This window comes from Mus caroli, unplaced genomic scaffold, assembly GCF_978045245.1.
Source record: "Mus caroli unplaced genomic scaffold, Mus_caroli_1 scaffold_1, whole genome shotgun sequence".
NCBI lineage: Eukaryota > Metazoa > Chordata > Mammalia > Rodentia > Muridae > Mus > Mus caroli.
In genome coordinates this window covers 153170500-153185746 of record NW_028227256.1, presented here as the reverse complement: position 1 = coordinate 153185746, position 15247 = coordinate 153170500, and the positions used below count along the sequence as shown (strand labels likewise).

The window sequence follows — 15247 nt, the reverse complement described above, 5'->3', positions numbered from 1 at the left end:
GTGTGTCTGCATACACACAACGACACACATATACACACACACACAGACACACATATACAGCATTTACACCATTATCCTAACACCAAATATGACAATATCCCAACTTCCAGAGTGGAAGCAAAAGTCACAACAAAGCAAGAAGAAACAAAACATCTGTTAGCATACATTAACAGATGAGATCATAAAGACTCTTTCTTAGAAACAGACATTAGTTCCAACCTCACCAATTCCACAGAAGCCAGCCAGTGCAGTTCAGTAAAGGAATTTATGAGATAGACCAAAGAGTAAAGTGACGGGAATACACAGAGCAGACCTGACCCAGCTCTAATGATTTCATTCCAGGATCTGAGGAAGGCAATTCTTCAGACAGTTGATAACATCAGCCTGCCTGTGCTGGGTTAGTACCAAGATCTATGGCCAAGCAAACAGTCCTAATAAAATTGATTTTCTTTTTTGGCAACCAATAAGCCAGTCAATAATAATATTGTTTAAGAAAGATTGAGTCATGAGAGAGGTGAACCTTTACTTCCATTTATTACGCTTGCATTGTCTATACTTGAAAAGTGCTGTTCATAAGGAAACCAAAAGAGAAGCGACAGTGGGAGAGCCCTTCTGAGACCCGAGCGCAGGAGCCCTCTGACTCGGAGGCCTGTTACCAACTCAGACTGACAGAGCCAAACCATTCCCAATACCAGGGGCCAGAGAGGTCAGATTATAATCACCGAGAACAAAGTCAGAGCAACACAGAATGGCCACGTGAATGCAGGGAGCAAGGAAAACTCTGTGACAGGTAGCATGCTGTCCTAAAAACCCACATGAAACCTCTGCTGCACTAAAGCTGGTGTTCAGTGCACAAGGCAGAGATGGATGATCCCAACAACAGAACTGGCAGAAACCTCAGACAGTGCCTAACATGGGAACGCTCTCCTTTAAAGTACCTTTGAGAGCTGGAGAGATGGCTCAGCAGTTAAGAGCACTGTCTGCTGTTCCAGAGGTCCTGAGTTCAATTCCCAGCCACATGGTGGTTCCCAACTATCTGTAATAAGATCTGATGCCCTCTTCTGGTGTGCCTGAAGACAGCTATAGTGTACTCACATAAAATAAATAAATAAGTAAATAAATAAATAAACAAATCTTAAGAAAAAAGACAAAAAAAAGAAACTTTATTTTTTTAGCGTACCCTTGACATGTTTACAATGGTGTGTAGATAGAATGCACCCCTGGCTTGCTTTAACTTAGTGAAAGGAAACCGAGGGGAAGAAGACAACTTCACACATTTACAAAAAGAGAAGCCACACTGTAAAAAGTTTCTGAATGAACAGTGACGTCTTATCCGACGTTCACACATTTGAAGCCATGCTCATTAAGGACACGGCCTAAGAACCTACGGAGGGACAGAAGGACAGAGTACTGGGCTGGGAGGACAAGCCGGAGATAGACTGAGACGAGACCAGAGACTACGGTGAGGAAGATGCTGCTGATAAAGTGAGATGAAGCCAGAGACTAAGGTAAGGAACATGCTGCAAGTCACAAGAAGCAGGCAGGTGAGTTAGTAAACATCATTACAACAACTGGCTAGGCATCTGGACAAAATAAAATCTCTAATTAATGTGTATAAGTCATAGGGTAATTCTAGGTGGCTCAAAGAAGTCATGAAAGGGAGAAAGTTCCAGGAAGAAGTATGAACAGGTTTAACATGTCATATATACAGTTGTCTTAAGATACACAAAATGTTTATATAATTCTTTTAAAATTATCAATCTAGTAATAAATCAATAATAAATTAGGTAAAAGACATAAACAAAAGGTTCATAAAAGTGTAATATAAATTTTAAAATATACCAAAAGAGTTGGGTGGTGGTACACACCTTTAATCCAAGCACTAGGGAGGCAAAGGCCAGCCTGATCTACAGAGCAAGTTCTAGGACAGCCAAGGCTACACAAAAAAACCCAAGGCTATACAACCCCCCCCCCCCCAAATGGGCTCAGTACTTCTTAGCCATTAGGGAAAAGTAAATCAAAATCATGTCACCATGAGGTAAAGTTAACATCGCTTTTTAGAAAAGAAGGGAAAATAAGTGTTGCTAAGGCTAAGTGAAGCTGGAAGCAGCAAATGCTGGCGGCAGGGTGTGGGGAGCTATGGTATAGCTTCTACAGAAAATGGGTTAGGATTACTCACAGTTACATGTGAGAAATTACATTCTGAATAACCAAAAGATTGGGCTGGAGAGATGGCTTAGCGGTGGGGGTATTTGTTGAGTTTGCAAAGGACTTGGGCTAGATTCTCAGAGATTCACACATGGCAGCTCACAATGGTCAGTAACTCCAGTTCTAGGGGACCAAATGCTTTCTGAGGATACCAGGCACACACTTGGTGCATATACGTGTATATATATGCAGGGAAAACATTTATACACATAAAATAAAGATAAATCTGTAAAACAAAAAAAATTTACTGTAAGATTCCAGCATTCTACCTTTAGGTAGATAACCAAAATAGCCAAAAAAGAGGTATTGAAATAAGCATAAAAATAGAAAAAAATGCACAAATGCTTATAACATTATTTCAACTGTCAAAAGTTAGAAGCAATAACACTGTCCACCAACTGATGAATGGATAAAGGAAACACTGGGTACTCATATATTAGTAATCTAGCCATAAAAATGAATGAGGTTGGGGCTGGAGAGGTGGCTCAGAGGTAAGAGCACTGGCTGCTCTTCCAGAGGCCTGGAGTTCAATTCCCAGCAATCACATGGTGGCTCACAACCATCATTAGTGAAACCTGGTGCCCTCTTCTGGTCTTCAGGCACACACGCAGGAGTATTTATTATTATTATTATGTATACATAATAAATAAATCTTAAAAAAAAATGAATGAGGCCCTGTAGTGTGTTTCACCAAAAACACAGCTTGAGAATATGTGTGAGAAAGAAACAAAACAAGAGAGTACCTACCTCCTGATTCTGCTTGAATGAAATACCCCAGAGAAAAAAGCAGGTTAGTAGGGCAGGGACTGAGGCTGGATGTGGGCAGAAGGATAACAGTGTGGAACTCTATAGCAGGGGCTTCAGTGACATGTGCCTTAAGACATTTAATCACATACATGTTCTTATGAGGATTTTACTTCAGGGGTGTGTGTGTGTGTGTGTGTGTGTGTGTGTGTGTGTGTGTGTGTGTTTTAAAGCTCCTTTGTAAGGGCTGCAGAGCTAGTTCATAGGCTGCTCTTCCAGAGGACCCAGATTGGATTCCCAAGACTCACAACCCTCATCTGAGAGGATCCAATACCCTCTTCTGGCCTCTGTGGCACTGTACACACATGATGCACAGACTTATATACAGGAAAAACACCCATACACATACAATAAAAAGTAATGAATGTTAGTTAAAAAGAAGAGCAAGCTCCTTTGAAACGCACTCTTACCTGACAGTTAATGCCAGCTTCATACTGTAGCAAGACTTTCACCAATTCCTTATGTCCTCGGTCACATGCCCAGTGGAGCAGAGCTCTGCCCTACAAGTAGCAAACAGCAAAGGAACGTGTTAATCTACATGTGGGCCAGACAAAGCTCACATGCTAAGAAAGATGGGAAAACTGGTATGTAAAACTGTAGATCAATTATTCTGAGGATGATACAAGATGCACTATGGGAAAGAGACAGACAAGCAACAGGAAGCCCTGAGTTCTACTTCTGATTTTATCACACACCAGCCTGTAACTGCTTTGGTTTAATCACTTCCCTTACCTGAATAAGGAAAAATGGTAAAACAGACAACAAAATCAGCAATACAAGTTAGGCCGTCAAAATGGCTTAGCCCATAAAGATGCCTGTTACAAGCCTGATGATCTGAGGTCCATTTCCAGGAAGAGACTGCTGCCAGCAGTTATTTGATCTTCATGCAGGTACACATGTGTGCACAGACTTGTACAAATAAATATATAAACTATAATCACAATATTTGCTGAGTGAATAACCTCATGGCCAAGCCATGTCTTTGGCCGCATGACATACTACTTTTGACTTTTAGCTATCAAAGAATTACAGTTACTATTACTGTGTTATTTGGTTTCTGACTGTCAGAAATTCTTGGTGTACGTAATAAATGAGGCCTACTTTCCTACTCCAACAAACAAGCCCTGTAAAGTTGCTGGGCTCTTCTGAACAAGGAGGTGATGTACAGTATAACTCCTCTGAGGTCGGCAGTGATTTCTCATAAAGAATAAGATGATTTTCCACACTGCAGAAAAGATTTAAATATACACAAGTTGGGACAAGGGAGACCTTAAAATGCAGCCTCCACGGTACCTTTCTACAGCTGCCTATGCTGCTTTTTCTGTTTGGACTCTCTGGATACATGCATTGGTTCACCTGGCGGAGTATGCGGCTAGGACAGCCTCCTCCTTGCAGAGTCCCTTTTGTATGGTTTTTACTTGCTCGACTGACTTTATTTACCTGTGAGTTTCTGCCTTCTTACACAAAAACCTAAAAAGGATCTTGCACACATAAAAATTATAAAAGAGGGAAACATAAGTTAGAAATGTGGGTAAATCAGCTTTGTGTGGTGGCACACCCCTTTAGTTTCCACACAAGGGAGGCAGAGGCAGGCTAACCTTTGCCAACCTGTCTGCATAGCGAGATCCAAGATAGATAGGACTACACAGAGACCCTGTCTCAAAAAAAAAGAGCATAAAAGTTTATTATTTTTAGTCTAATTTAAGTATTTAGAGAATAGGTACTAAGTTCAACTATTAATAAGACTTACTGAATAATTAAGGTGTGTGGAAAGCTTACAGAGTGTACATGAGAACTATATCATCATTAGAAAACTTAGTACTGAGTACTTATACCACAAGATGTATAGATCATTTCTACTTCTCAAGCAGGCTCCTGATGTTCCTTAGGTCTAACCCAATCATGCTTCACCAACTAATGCTCAACTATGAATCCCTCACTGTTCCAATGGGAGAGCGGATGAGCAGCACTTTTCACGGTTAATGGGGTTATATTTTACGTTTGTCACATGTGGTGCCAAAATTTACTTTAGAGGAGACACCTGTGACCGGAGTCAGGGGTGAGTCTCCCTCCAGATGCGTGTTCCAGAAGGATGGCGCACAGTCGACTTTAAGAAGGATGGTGCACTCGCAGACTACGCTTTTTAACACATATTCTGACCTGCACTGCAATTAATTTTTGCAACACATTATTTTAATGGTACACTAATTAACCTTGAATTAGAATAAATTCTCTGACAATGACTTTCTGTAGAAGTGCTAGAGAGGGATCCACATTAAGACTACCTAATGATTAATACTTTATGCAATGCTAAAACGCTCAGAAACAAGAACAGGGGCAAACATCTACCAACAGACAAAACAAAGCAGGCTTGGGGATCTCCCCTCCACGTACAATTAGATGAGTGAGGGTCAGGACAGCGGCGTCTTTACCTCCTCAGGTTATCGTTTCTGAAGACATGCCCTCGCATGAGATCATTCCCAGTAAGAACATAACTAGCAATGCAGAGATGCGGTCTCACAGCAGGAAGACAACCTCAGGGGCGACACTGCGGGTTAACATCCTCCATAGGCCAGCACGATGCAGCTCAACAGGAATTGAGCAACATTTGCTCAAAAACTTCTTCCAAATTTGTATGAATAATATAATATACAAATCTTTCAGCTAAGTGCATTTCTTGTTACTACAAAATATGATGTCTTTGTTTCTAGTTCTAAAATCCTACTGGAAAATTACCTTGGTAGCCTAGGAGATGAAGGGATTATTATTAAAGAGGATTCTGCTAGGACCTCAGAACACTACAGGCACTGTCTGGAGCTCTGGGTAAATTCTGTAATTCAAATGCAGTAAATGCAAGGAGAGAAAGTTCGCATCTATTAAGCAATGGTGTTAGCATGTCCTCCCTTAGACAGACAAATGACTCTAAAGTGCTTTCAAAGTGCACAGCAGCAACTAACCTATTAAGTGGTATTACTTTTATATCTTCTAGAAAACAGAAAGTGGGTCTTAATATTGTAAATGCTTCTTTGATATCTTTAATTGTCCTAAACTATGTAGAATTTTTAAATGAGACTTTTCTCCTATACACCACAAAATTAAATGTGGATATTTTATTATGAGTATTCTTATGGTATTTGGAGATCATATACAAAGTGCATGTACCCTGTCTACATAGATAAAAAACATAGATTTAAAAAAAAAGGACAGGTTGAAGCTGCTATATATACATTTTTTGAGAGTTCTCCCCTTGCCATTGTATCAAATATTTATGGGGGGGTGCCATATAATTAGCAGATGAGATACTATGAAGAAGAATCATGTGATCCAACTGGCATAAGGCCTCTAGTGGACAGCTACAAAAAATGGGGGTGTCCTGAGAGGTCCGACTGATGTCAGACATGGCCCCAGATGTGGACAGGAACAGGAACAAGGTCACAGTAAACTGGAACTTTCACACTACGGACAGTGGAAATCAAAGAGACACCATTAGCAAATGTCCAGCAGAAGCTGCTGCTCAGGGACTGAGACTCCACGCAAACACTGCTTCCTTCACAGGTGTGTTGATAAAAGGAGTCAGATGGGGATTTGATTCATTTGTGGTTGCTGGAGGAGCTGAGGATTTTCCAGAGGTCCCAAAACTAAGAAATGTCACTGAAGAGCCCCTAGAATTACATTGAGACTTCTGACTCTTTCATGAAAAGAAGGTTTCTTAACTGTAGCATACTTGTCTATATGTTTGTCCGTGAAAACAAAATACCATTATGGCTTAATAAGAATACTATACAGTATGTGAATGCTTTGTTTTGTCTTTTCTGTAACCTTTAAATAAATTTTAACTATTAAATTGTCATTAAATTTATTAATAAATTTGTTAAAACTAATAATTAAATTATTTTTAAAATAAAAACTCTTAATTTTTTTCTTAAAAATTAAAATAATAAAACAGAGAGGACTGAGTGTGTACAGAGTGCAGCTGAGGGGGATGGGTTCTGTGTGGGAGGCGGTGACGGCTGCAGGGACCTAATCACAGGAACCCGGCAGCAATGGCATGTGTCCCTTACAATCTACAAAATAAGGTGTCAAAGTTCATCAAATGCAAGCTACTTTGCTATCATCTGATTCAGCATTAAGTATGAGTTTCTGATGTGATGTGTGACTGTGGCAGTAGTGCTAGTGAAAATTATAGCCACTGATTTTTAAATGCCATTGTCTGTATCAATGCAAATATGCATAATTAGGGAGTTAGTAATGCATTTCTCAGCCAGCTCGGAAAACAAAAGTTCCTTCAAATTAGTACCTTACGTGTGGGTTTTTTTTTTCTTCTTTTTCTTTCCAAATCTTAAATAAAAGCATGCACTTAGCTTCAGTATGAAAGCTACTTAAATCTTTACCTTCCTACTGGGTTAACACTGTCAGTTTTATCATAGTTTTCAAGCTGTTTCTTGAGCCAAAAATGTACATTGCATTATGCTATGTGACACGGATTTAAAATAAAGCATGGGGGGAAGTAAGGAGGGGCGACAGAAAGGTGACCTTCAAAATATTCAAAAGAACCAAGATCTACAGAAAGTAGCTAATGATGTCAACTGTGGCTTTGGAGGTCAGAAGGGAAAGAACCGCGCTACATCAGCAGCTTGGGTAAGTACAGAGAACCAAGGCTTGTGTGTGAGCACACTGGGGACTCATGGCAGACCCGCACTGAGAACACACCCTCTGTGCTAGTTTGAATATGCTTGGCCAGGGAATGGTATTATTTGGAGTTGTGGCCACAGTGTGTGTGGGCTTTGAGATCTTCCTCCTAAGCACATGGGAGCCAATCTTTTCCTAGCAGCCTTCAGAGGAAGATATAGAACTCTAGCTCCTCCTGCACCAGGCCTGCCTGGATGCTGCCATGCTTCCACCTTGATGTTAACACACTGAACCTCTGAACCTGTAAACCAGACCCAATTAAATGTTGTCTTTTATAAGACTTACCTTGGTCATGGTGTCTGTTTACAGCAGTAAAACCCTAAGACATCCTCTAACTTTGTTAGAACACTACTACTGTGTTCTAAACTAAACTCAAAATACTGTAAAGATTTAAAATATCAAATGTCATCAGTAAATATTATTAAGTTTATTTATGGAACTTATTGAGAAGTAATAAGCAAGATAAGGATTATATTATTTATGCCCATTTTCATAATAATCTGCTTATGCCATAAATATACTTTACAAATTATTCACACCTTCTTTCTCCATTAAAAGACACTTTCTTGGAAGCTGGAGGGGTGGTGCAGAGGTTGAGAGCACTTGGCTGCTCTTCCAGAGGACCCGAGTTTGGTTCCTAGTCTACACACTCATCGGGAGTCTATGAGTGCTTTAACTCCAGCTCCAGGGGATCTGATGCCTTTTCCTGTCCTTCAAAGACATCACTACACATGCGTGAGCACTTCACACAGACAGCCACACACACACACACACACACACACACACACACACACACACACACACAAATAAAAAAGTAATAAATCTTTTGGGAAAACAAGATTTTCTTGGAATAACTGAATGCTTGGTATGTATGACGAGCTGTAGCAATATGAGCTGGTATATGAAATGAAGTCAACCCTTCAGGTTTTCTCATATTCTCAAACTCCAAACATTTGTAGATATTAAAATTATAGTAAAAGTTGTAATTTAGATGTAAAAGCCAGTACATGTGACACCACATTTATATAAACTAGAGCTTTGAAACATCAGACAGAAAATCTTCTTGAATAGAAGTAATAACTACAAGACCTTTCCTCTTATGTAAAATACTATCTCCTAATTATGCCAACTAAAAAAGACCATGTTACTTTCTCAAATGAGAAATACATGTCTTGGGTGGTAAATATGATCATATTCTATTAAACACATATGTAAAATTCTCAAAGAATAAAAAAACTTGTTTGAAAAAAAAATGCCATGGGCTGAAGGTGTATCACAATGCCTAAGGCCCTCGATTCAACCACACAGCAAAATAAAAAAATTAAAAATTAAAAATAAGGAAGCAAAGAAAACATAGCTCTGGCTTTACTATGTCATTAGCAATTACATAATAAATGTGGGTGAATATGGACCTGTATATGCTCAGGTAGCTTCAGTGTACAAGACAAACACAGCTTATTTGAAAGGCACTTCATGTACATTTTTTCCTGTTATGATAGTCAGGTCTAAACATCTGCATCTTAGGTAAAATGATTAATATACTTAAAATTATTTAACAATTTATTGTGTCATTTTTAATGCACAATAGTTCATATTATGTATTCTTTTCACTTTATGACTATAATGAAGTTTATATAGTTCACAGCAAATTTTACATATAATAAATGTAATTTTTAGTCACATAAAGGCAAGACTAAAATTGTTTGAACTTGTTAGGCGAGTATTTTTAATAAAAATAATAAGGATAATGTTATCTCCAGAAATCCTACACAATTTGTACAGAAATGCCTTCAATTCAAACATCAGAAAGCTTCCCTTTCAACACTCAACTTCCTTACATCCAAGAAGCACAATTTTGAGGTGTATACTTTAGTATCATCAACACTAACCAAATGCTCTCCTTGTCAGAGCTTTAAAGCCATGAAGCACTACAATTTATTTCACTTAGGATATCAAATTTGATTCTGATTTTAAGCTCCAAGTCCCCATGTTCTTAAATTAATTCATAGAAATCCCTGATTGATAATAAAGGGCTTGCCATAAGTATTCAAAGCTCAGCCTGCGTTGTCATGGTTGAAAAGGCAGAAATCTGCTTGGAGCAATGAGAGAACCCAACTGAATTCTTGGTGTCTCAGTCTATGAATGTGTAAGCACTTCATCTGTTCATGGGAACACAATGTTCTGGCAGGCTGGGGTCACGGCAGCTGCATGGGTAAGAAACCCGAAGGCTGAGGAGCAGCGCTGCTCAAACACTGAACGGTCAGGAGCAGCGTCCCAAGTGCTGCCAGGTTCATCAACAGAAATGGACTGTATATGCTGTTTCTGTTCCAGGCACTTACTTACTCTGACTATCCAATCTTTGCAGAGAGCACACGTGGATATGACCTTTACAGCTATTTAGGATGAAAGGAAGGGAAGGAGGGAGGGAGAGAGGGAAGAAAGAAGGCAGGGCTGTTGCTGCATAACCTCCATGAACTGGCCACCTGCATAGCTTCTCCTGCTTGTGGCTCCTTTCTAGGCCCAGAGGGGAGAGCGCTCTGCTGGACCTCACTCATTAGTTCATTAAATAGTCAGGGAGTACGTTGAGAATTCTGAGAGAATTTCAGTGAGCTCTCAAGCCATTTATACTTTTCTTTTTTTTTAAAGGAAGCTACTAGAAGAAGTGACCCACAAAAATGGGAAATGAATAATAAAGGAAAAGGTATGAAGGAAATCAAGGAAGTAAACAATAAAAGAGTCATGGGAGCACAGAAAACACGAAGCCAGGCAAAGAGAGAGGAGAAATTTCCAAACAGTAAAAAGGAAAAGGCCCAAGATGATATCCACGGAACAGGTCAAGACCAGCCTGCAGGGACTAGCGATGAAGCAGGAAGGGGCGCCCTAGAAGGTGTGGATCTAAGACAAATGGGTCTGAGTGCACCAACAACTTTCTTTTGAGTAACAGGAGGAAAGAACTCATGATAGGAACAGAGAAAACGAAGACAGACAAAAAACAAATTCAGAAGTAATCCTGACTTTAGAAACAATGCTGCTCCTTGGTAAGTGGATATTACTATGCACTTAGTCATTGATTCTTTCTTGCCTTGCTTGTTTGTAATCAAAATGAACTAAAAAGAGTCTTGGTCTCGTGACTTGTTTTGGCCAAAGGAAGGTAGGTAGATGTGCTATATAGCACTTCTAGTAAAACATTTATGGACTTGGGGTGTGTGAAGAGGGATGCCTAGCTGTGCCTATCTTTAGTTCCTATACCACAGTATCTAATTCATTGATCTTTTACCTTTGAGAGAAAAGACACATGAAATCAAGAGAAACTGGGCCCAAACAAAGCCAGGAGAACCTAGCAAGAAGCCTCAACTAATCCCAAGCCCTTCTGAAATATCAGAAAGATTACCACCAAACGGCAAACAAAGTAAAAGAATATCAGAATATGTGAAATGTTATTATCCATGACAAGAAGGTAATATAAGCAAGAGATTATAACCTACTGAACTGTGGGAGTTGTTTATTACTACAGCAAAAGTTGATTAATATACATAGTACAGTCACACAACCACAAGCAGTATTTACTAAGTATTGTATCATAAACACCAGTTTAATATTCAACCAGAAAGCTGAAATTTAAGGGGGTACAGAAAGACAGACAGCAAGATGATTAAAGCAGGCAAGTGCAAATATAAAACAGAAGGAACTTAATAATGGAAAAGCAAAAGTATATCATCTAGCATTATATGTGTAAATTACAAAAGAAGCAATTAAGAGAATTCAAAGTTTTGGCCTCAGGTGAGCTAGAACCAAATGCATTCTAGTATTTGTAGAATAGTAATTTATACTTTCAATTCCAGAAGTCATTGACAACAGAGTACAGGGAGGATGTCTCCTAAAGGTAAGGTGTTATCAAAGACTGCCCTGTAGACTGAGCTCTTAACTGCATACAGTTATTATCTGTACCTGCAGCAGATGGCCTGCGAACACTGTGTGTCTTCTTCCTAAGAGCCATAGGTTTTAGCCATTTCATATTAGCCTCTCCCTTCTCTGTTGTTTTGTTGGTGGCAAGGGTGGAATCTGGGGTCTTGCGCATGCTGTATAAGCACTACACAGCTGAGCACGCCACACCTCTAAGGCCCTATGACCCTTTCTCTTTTCTTGTACAGAGTCACAATATAACAAGAAATCATTAAACTAGCAAATTTTATTCCTTTGTTAACTATAATTCAACTGCTAAATATGTAGCAACTTTATGTACAAAATAAACTGCATAGGATGTTCTACTAAATCATTTAGTATAGTGGGCCAGTGTTTAAAATTACTGGATTTATCAAAATTCTGACAGATTTCCAGAACTACACTTCTGTACAAACTCAACACATGACTGCACTGGCCTATCCTCAGCCTAGCAGAGGACCACGCACAAGTGAAACCCTGCTGTCACCACAGACACCACTCACCGTGCTCACGGCTCCTCTCCTTTATTACACACAAATGGAAGCTACTTGACTGGCAAGTTTCATCTCCTAACTTAATTTACAAGGTGGACGATGCTCTCTGAGATGCCTTTGGCCATACTCCACTTAGAGTCGTATGTAGCAGAGAGGCACAGCAGTGAGAAAGTGGCATTGCAGTGGAACACCAAATGCATAAGAAATAACGGGTCCCCCACAGCACCCAGGCATGACCCCAGCACAGCAGGGCTTGCTTTTCATACCTCTTCATCTGTCATATTCACATCCGCAGATTTCGATTTGATGGCTTTGGCTATATGGTCAATGTTGTTTTCCCTGCAGTAATCAAATATGTTTTTGTCTTCTTCCCTAATTAGAGTAAAAAAAAAAAAAGCCGTTGTTTGTCCTACTGGATAAAACACAAAAGTTACATGTTCTTAACATAAGTTGTCCTCTGAGGACATAGACATTAATGGTTTTAAAGTGACAGGCAGCACATTAAATTCCCAGCTGACATAATGAATCCTAAAAGGACTACAGTAACCGTGGTCCTTGTAGGAAAGACTTCACCTGCTCTAAAGTTGCCTCATGGTGGGTTTTCTGCACCCTGCCCTGCCCCAGTCACTTTCACACACTGACAGTACACTCCTGTGACTTGGGCATTTCATTTAGAGCAGCACTGTGCTAACATGGCAATTTGGAGGGAAATGCTATTCTAAATATGTCATATGAGGAAACTCATTTGATCTTTTTTTTTTTTTTTTTTTGCCTGTATATGTATGTCATGTGCTCACTCATACATGTGTGTTCACAGTGTGAGGACACACCTGTGTGTGTGCATGTGTGGATGTCCTTCTTGATTGTTCTTTCATTTACATGAGGCAGGGTCACTTGCTGATCGCAGAGTTTACAAATTCCATAAGTCTAGCTGGCCAGCTTGCCCCAGAGATGTCCTGTCTCTGCTCTTGAGTTCAGGGTTTATTCCACACCTACCCTAGGCCTGGAAGCTGAGATCAGTTTTCATGCTTGTGAGGCAAACCCTTCCCCACTCCCCTCTCCCCAGTCTTTATTCTTTACAATAACCTCACTTAACAGGCAAAGAGAGGTTAAGTAACTTTGCAAATGATACCACATTTATCAAACATCAAAACAAACAAAGCTGTGGGGCTAGAGAGATAGCTCAGCAGTTAAAAGTGCATTCTGCTTGCTCTTAAAAAGGATCTAAGTTCAGTTCTTGACAGCTTACAACCACCTGTAACTCCAGTTCCAGGGGCATCTGACACATCTCTGTGACATCTGCACCCAAGTGCATATACCATATATACCCCATGTACACATAGTTTTAAAAAAATGTAAAGATAAAATTCACTCAGAGCAGCTTATTTTAAAATATAATATATTTTCTATTATATCATGTGCTTCCACTAGTCAACCACAGTCCATTCCAGAATTTATAGCAGACTCTGTCAGTATGAGGTCTATAAGCTCTCTAAAATATTACCTAAAGCTGGGGCTGGAGAGATGCTTCAACAGCTAAGAATACTGGCTGTTCTTCCAGCAGACCTGGGTTCAATTCCCAGCACGCACACGGCTCACAACTGTCTCTGACTGCAGGCCCAGTGGGTCCAACGCCCTCTTCTGGCTGACATGGACATTACATGCATAAAGTGCACAGCTGGCACATTCAGACAAACACCTACATACACATAAAATAAGAATAAATAGAACCTCAAAAACATTACATAAAATTATTCCTGTAATTAGTGACTCATAAAATGGCAATACCTAATTTAGAATATAAAAATGAACATCTCTAACATGTGGACTGAACTCTAAGGACAGGTATAAAAGAATGTTTTTATATTTCCAAATTAAATTAAATTATTTTTTTTGAGACGAGGTTTCTCTGTAGCCCTGGCTGTCCTGAAACTCACTCCATGGACCAGACTGCCTTGAACTCAGATCCCCATGCCTCTGCCTCTTATGTGCTGGGATTAAAGATGTATACCACTACCAACTGGCTATTAATGTGTTTTATTATGGTCAAGACCTTATCAGACCTTATCAACATTCATTTTTAAAAAATCAAACCCATCAGAATCTGTGTACCTTAATAGACAATCTGAATAACTATGTAGAGTGAAAAATTGCTACAATCATAGCTAACTATCTTACAACATACAGCTTTGGAGCAAGAACACTAAGCCGTTCTGAAGCATCTGGTGTGTTTCAGTGTGCACCAGGACACAAAGGCACTGGGCAAGGTTATGTCAATTGGATACAAGGTTAAACAAGAACATAGACAGTACAGTTAAAATGATAAACTCTAAGTATCATTAACTATGGCAGAGCATGTCCTTGCAAAAGGACTGAAGGAGAGAAAAAGCTTCCAGCTAGAGACAGCGAGCTGAGCTTTAAGGACGAAACCATGTCTTGTTTCACAGAAATGAAAGTGTCCTTTTAGATCCCTAAAAACAACAACAAAAGCAAAACTATGGAAAACTGAGGCCAAACCCTAGGAAAGTCTGTTTTTAAAATTATGGCTGTATATACTATTACTTTAGCTATAATTAGCTACCAATGTCAATACTACTTCTGTTAAAAAAGAACATTTCTATTTCCATTTTGGGAACAATGGGGACCCTTGGGATTCAAGAGGCAACAATCTCAACTGTTGGAGAAAATGATTATATCATCTTAAGTCATAATAGTCTCGAGAACAACTGCTTTGACTTGGGAATAATGGGGAGCTGGTGGTGGGGCACAGAATGGAAAACCAGAGGCCACCCAGGCCACCACTACCTGGCACTATGCAAGGGCTACTCATAAGGGAGAGGGCAGTTAACGTTAATCTGAGCCCAGCTCCCGATGCGCATCCATGCCTGCACCTTAGCACTCAGAATAGCACAAGACTTACTCAATTGTGGATCTTGTCTAATAATATATTTTTAATGTTTCTTAGATGTATTACCTATATCAATTATTTGGTTTGGTATGAGAATTTCTAAAAAGCAGCAGACGTTTTAAAATCTAATACCTGTTTATAATAGGCAGTTTTTACTACTAAATAGGTAAGGCAGAGGCACCTAAAATAACACTACATGGTA

The 15247-nt window shown here is 39.5% G+C and overlaps 1 protein-coding gene across 1 annotated transcript in view; it reads right to left on the bottom strand.

The window, feature by feature from the left end:
* Nucleotides 1-15247, bottom strand: part of Acbd6 (acyl-CoA binding domain containing 6) — a 142057-nt gene that overhangs the window by 63983 nt on the left and 62827 nt on the right. Inside the window, exons 5-6 of the mRNA XM_021161212.2 lie at nucleotides 12404-12509; nucleotides 3423-3512 (exon numbers count right to left, since the gene is read on the bottom strand). Of these exons, the coding sequence (XP_021016871.1) occupies nucleotides 3423-3512; nucleotides 12404-12509 (196 nt within the window). The remainder of the gene's footprint in view (nucleotides 1-3422; nucleotides 3513-12403; nucleotides 12510-15247) is intronic.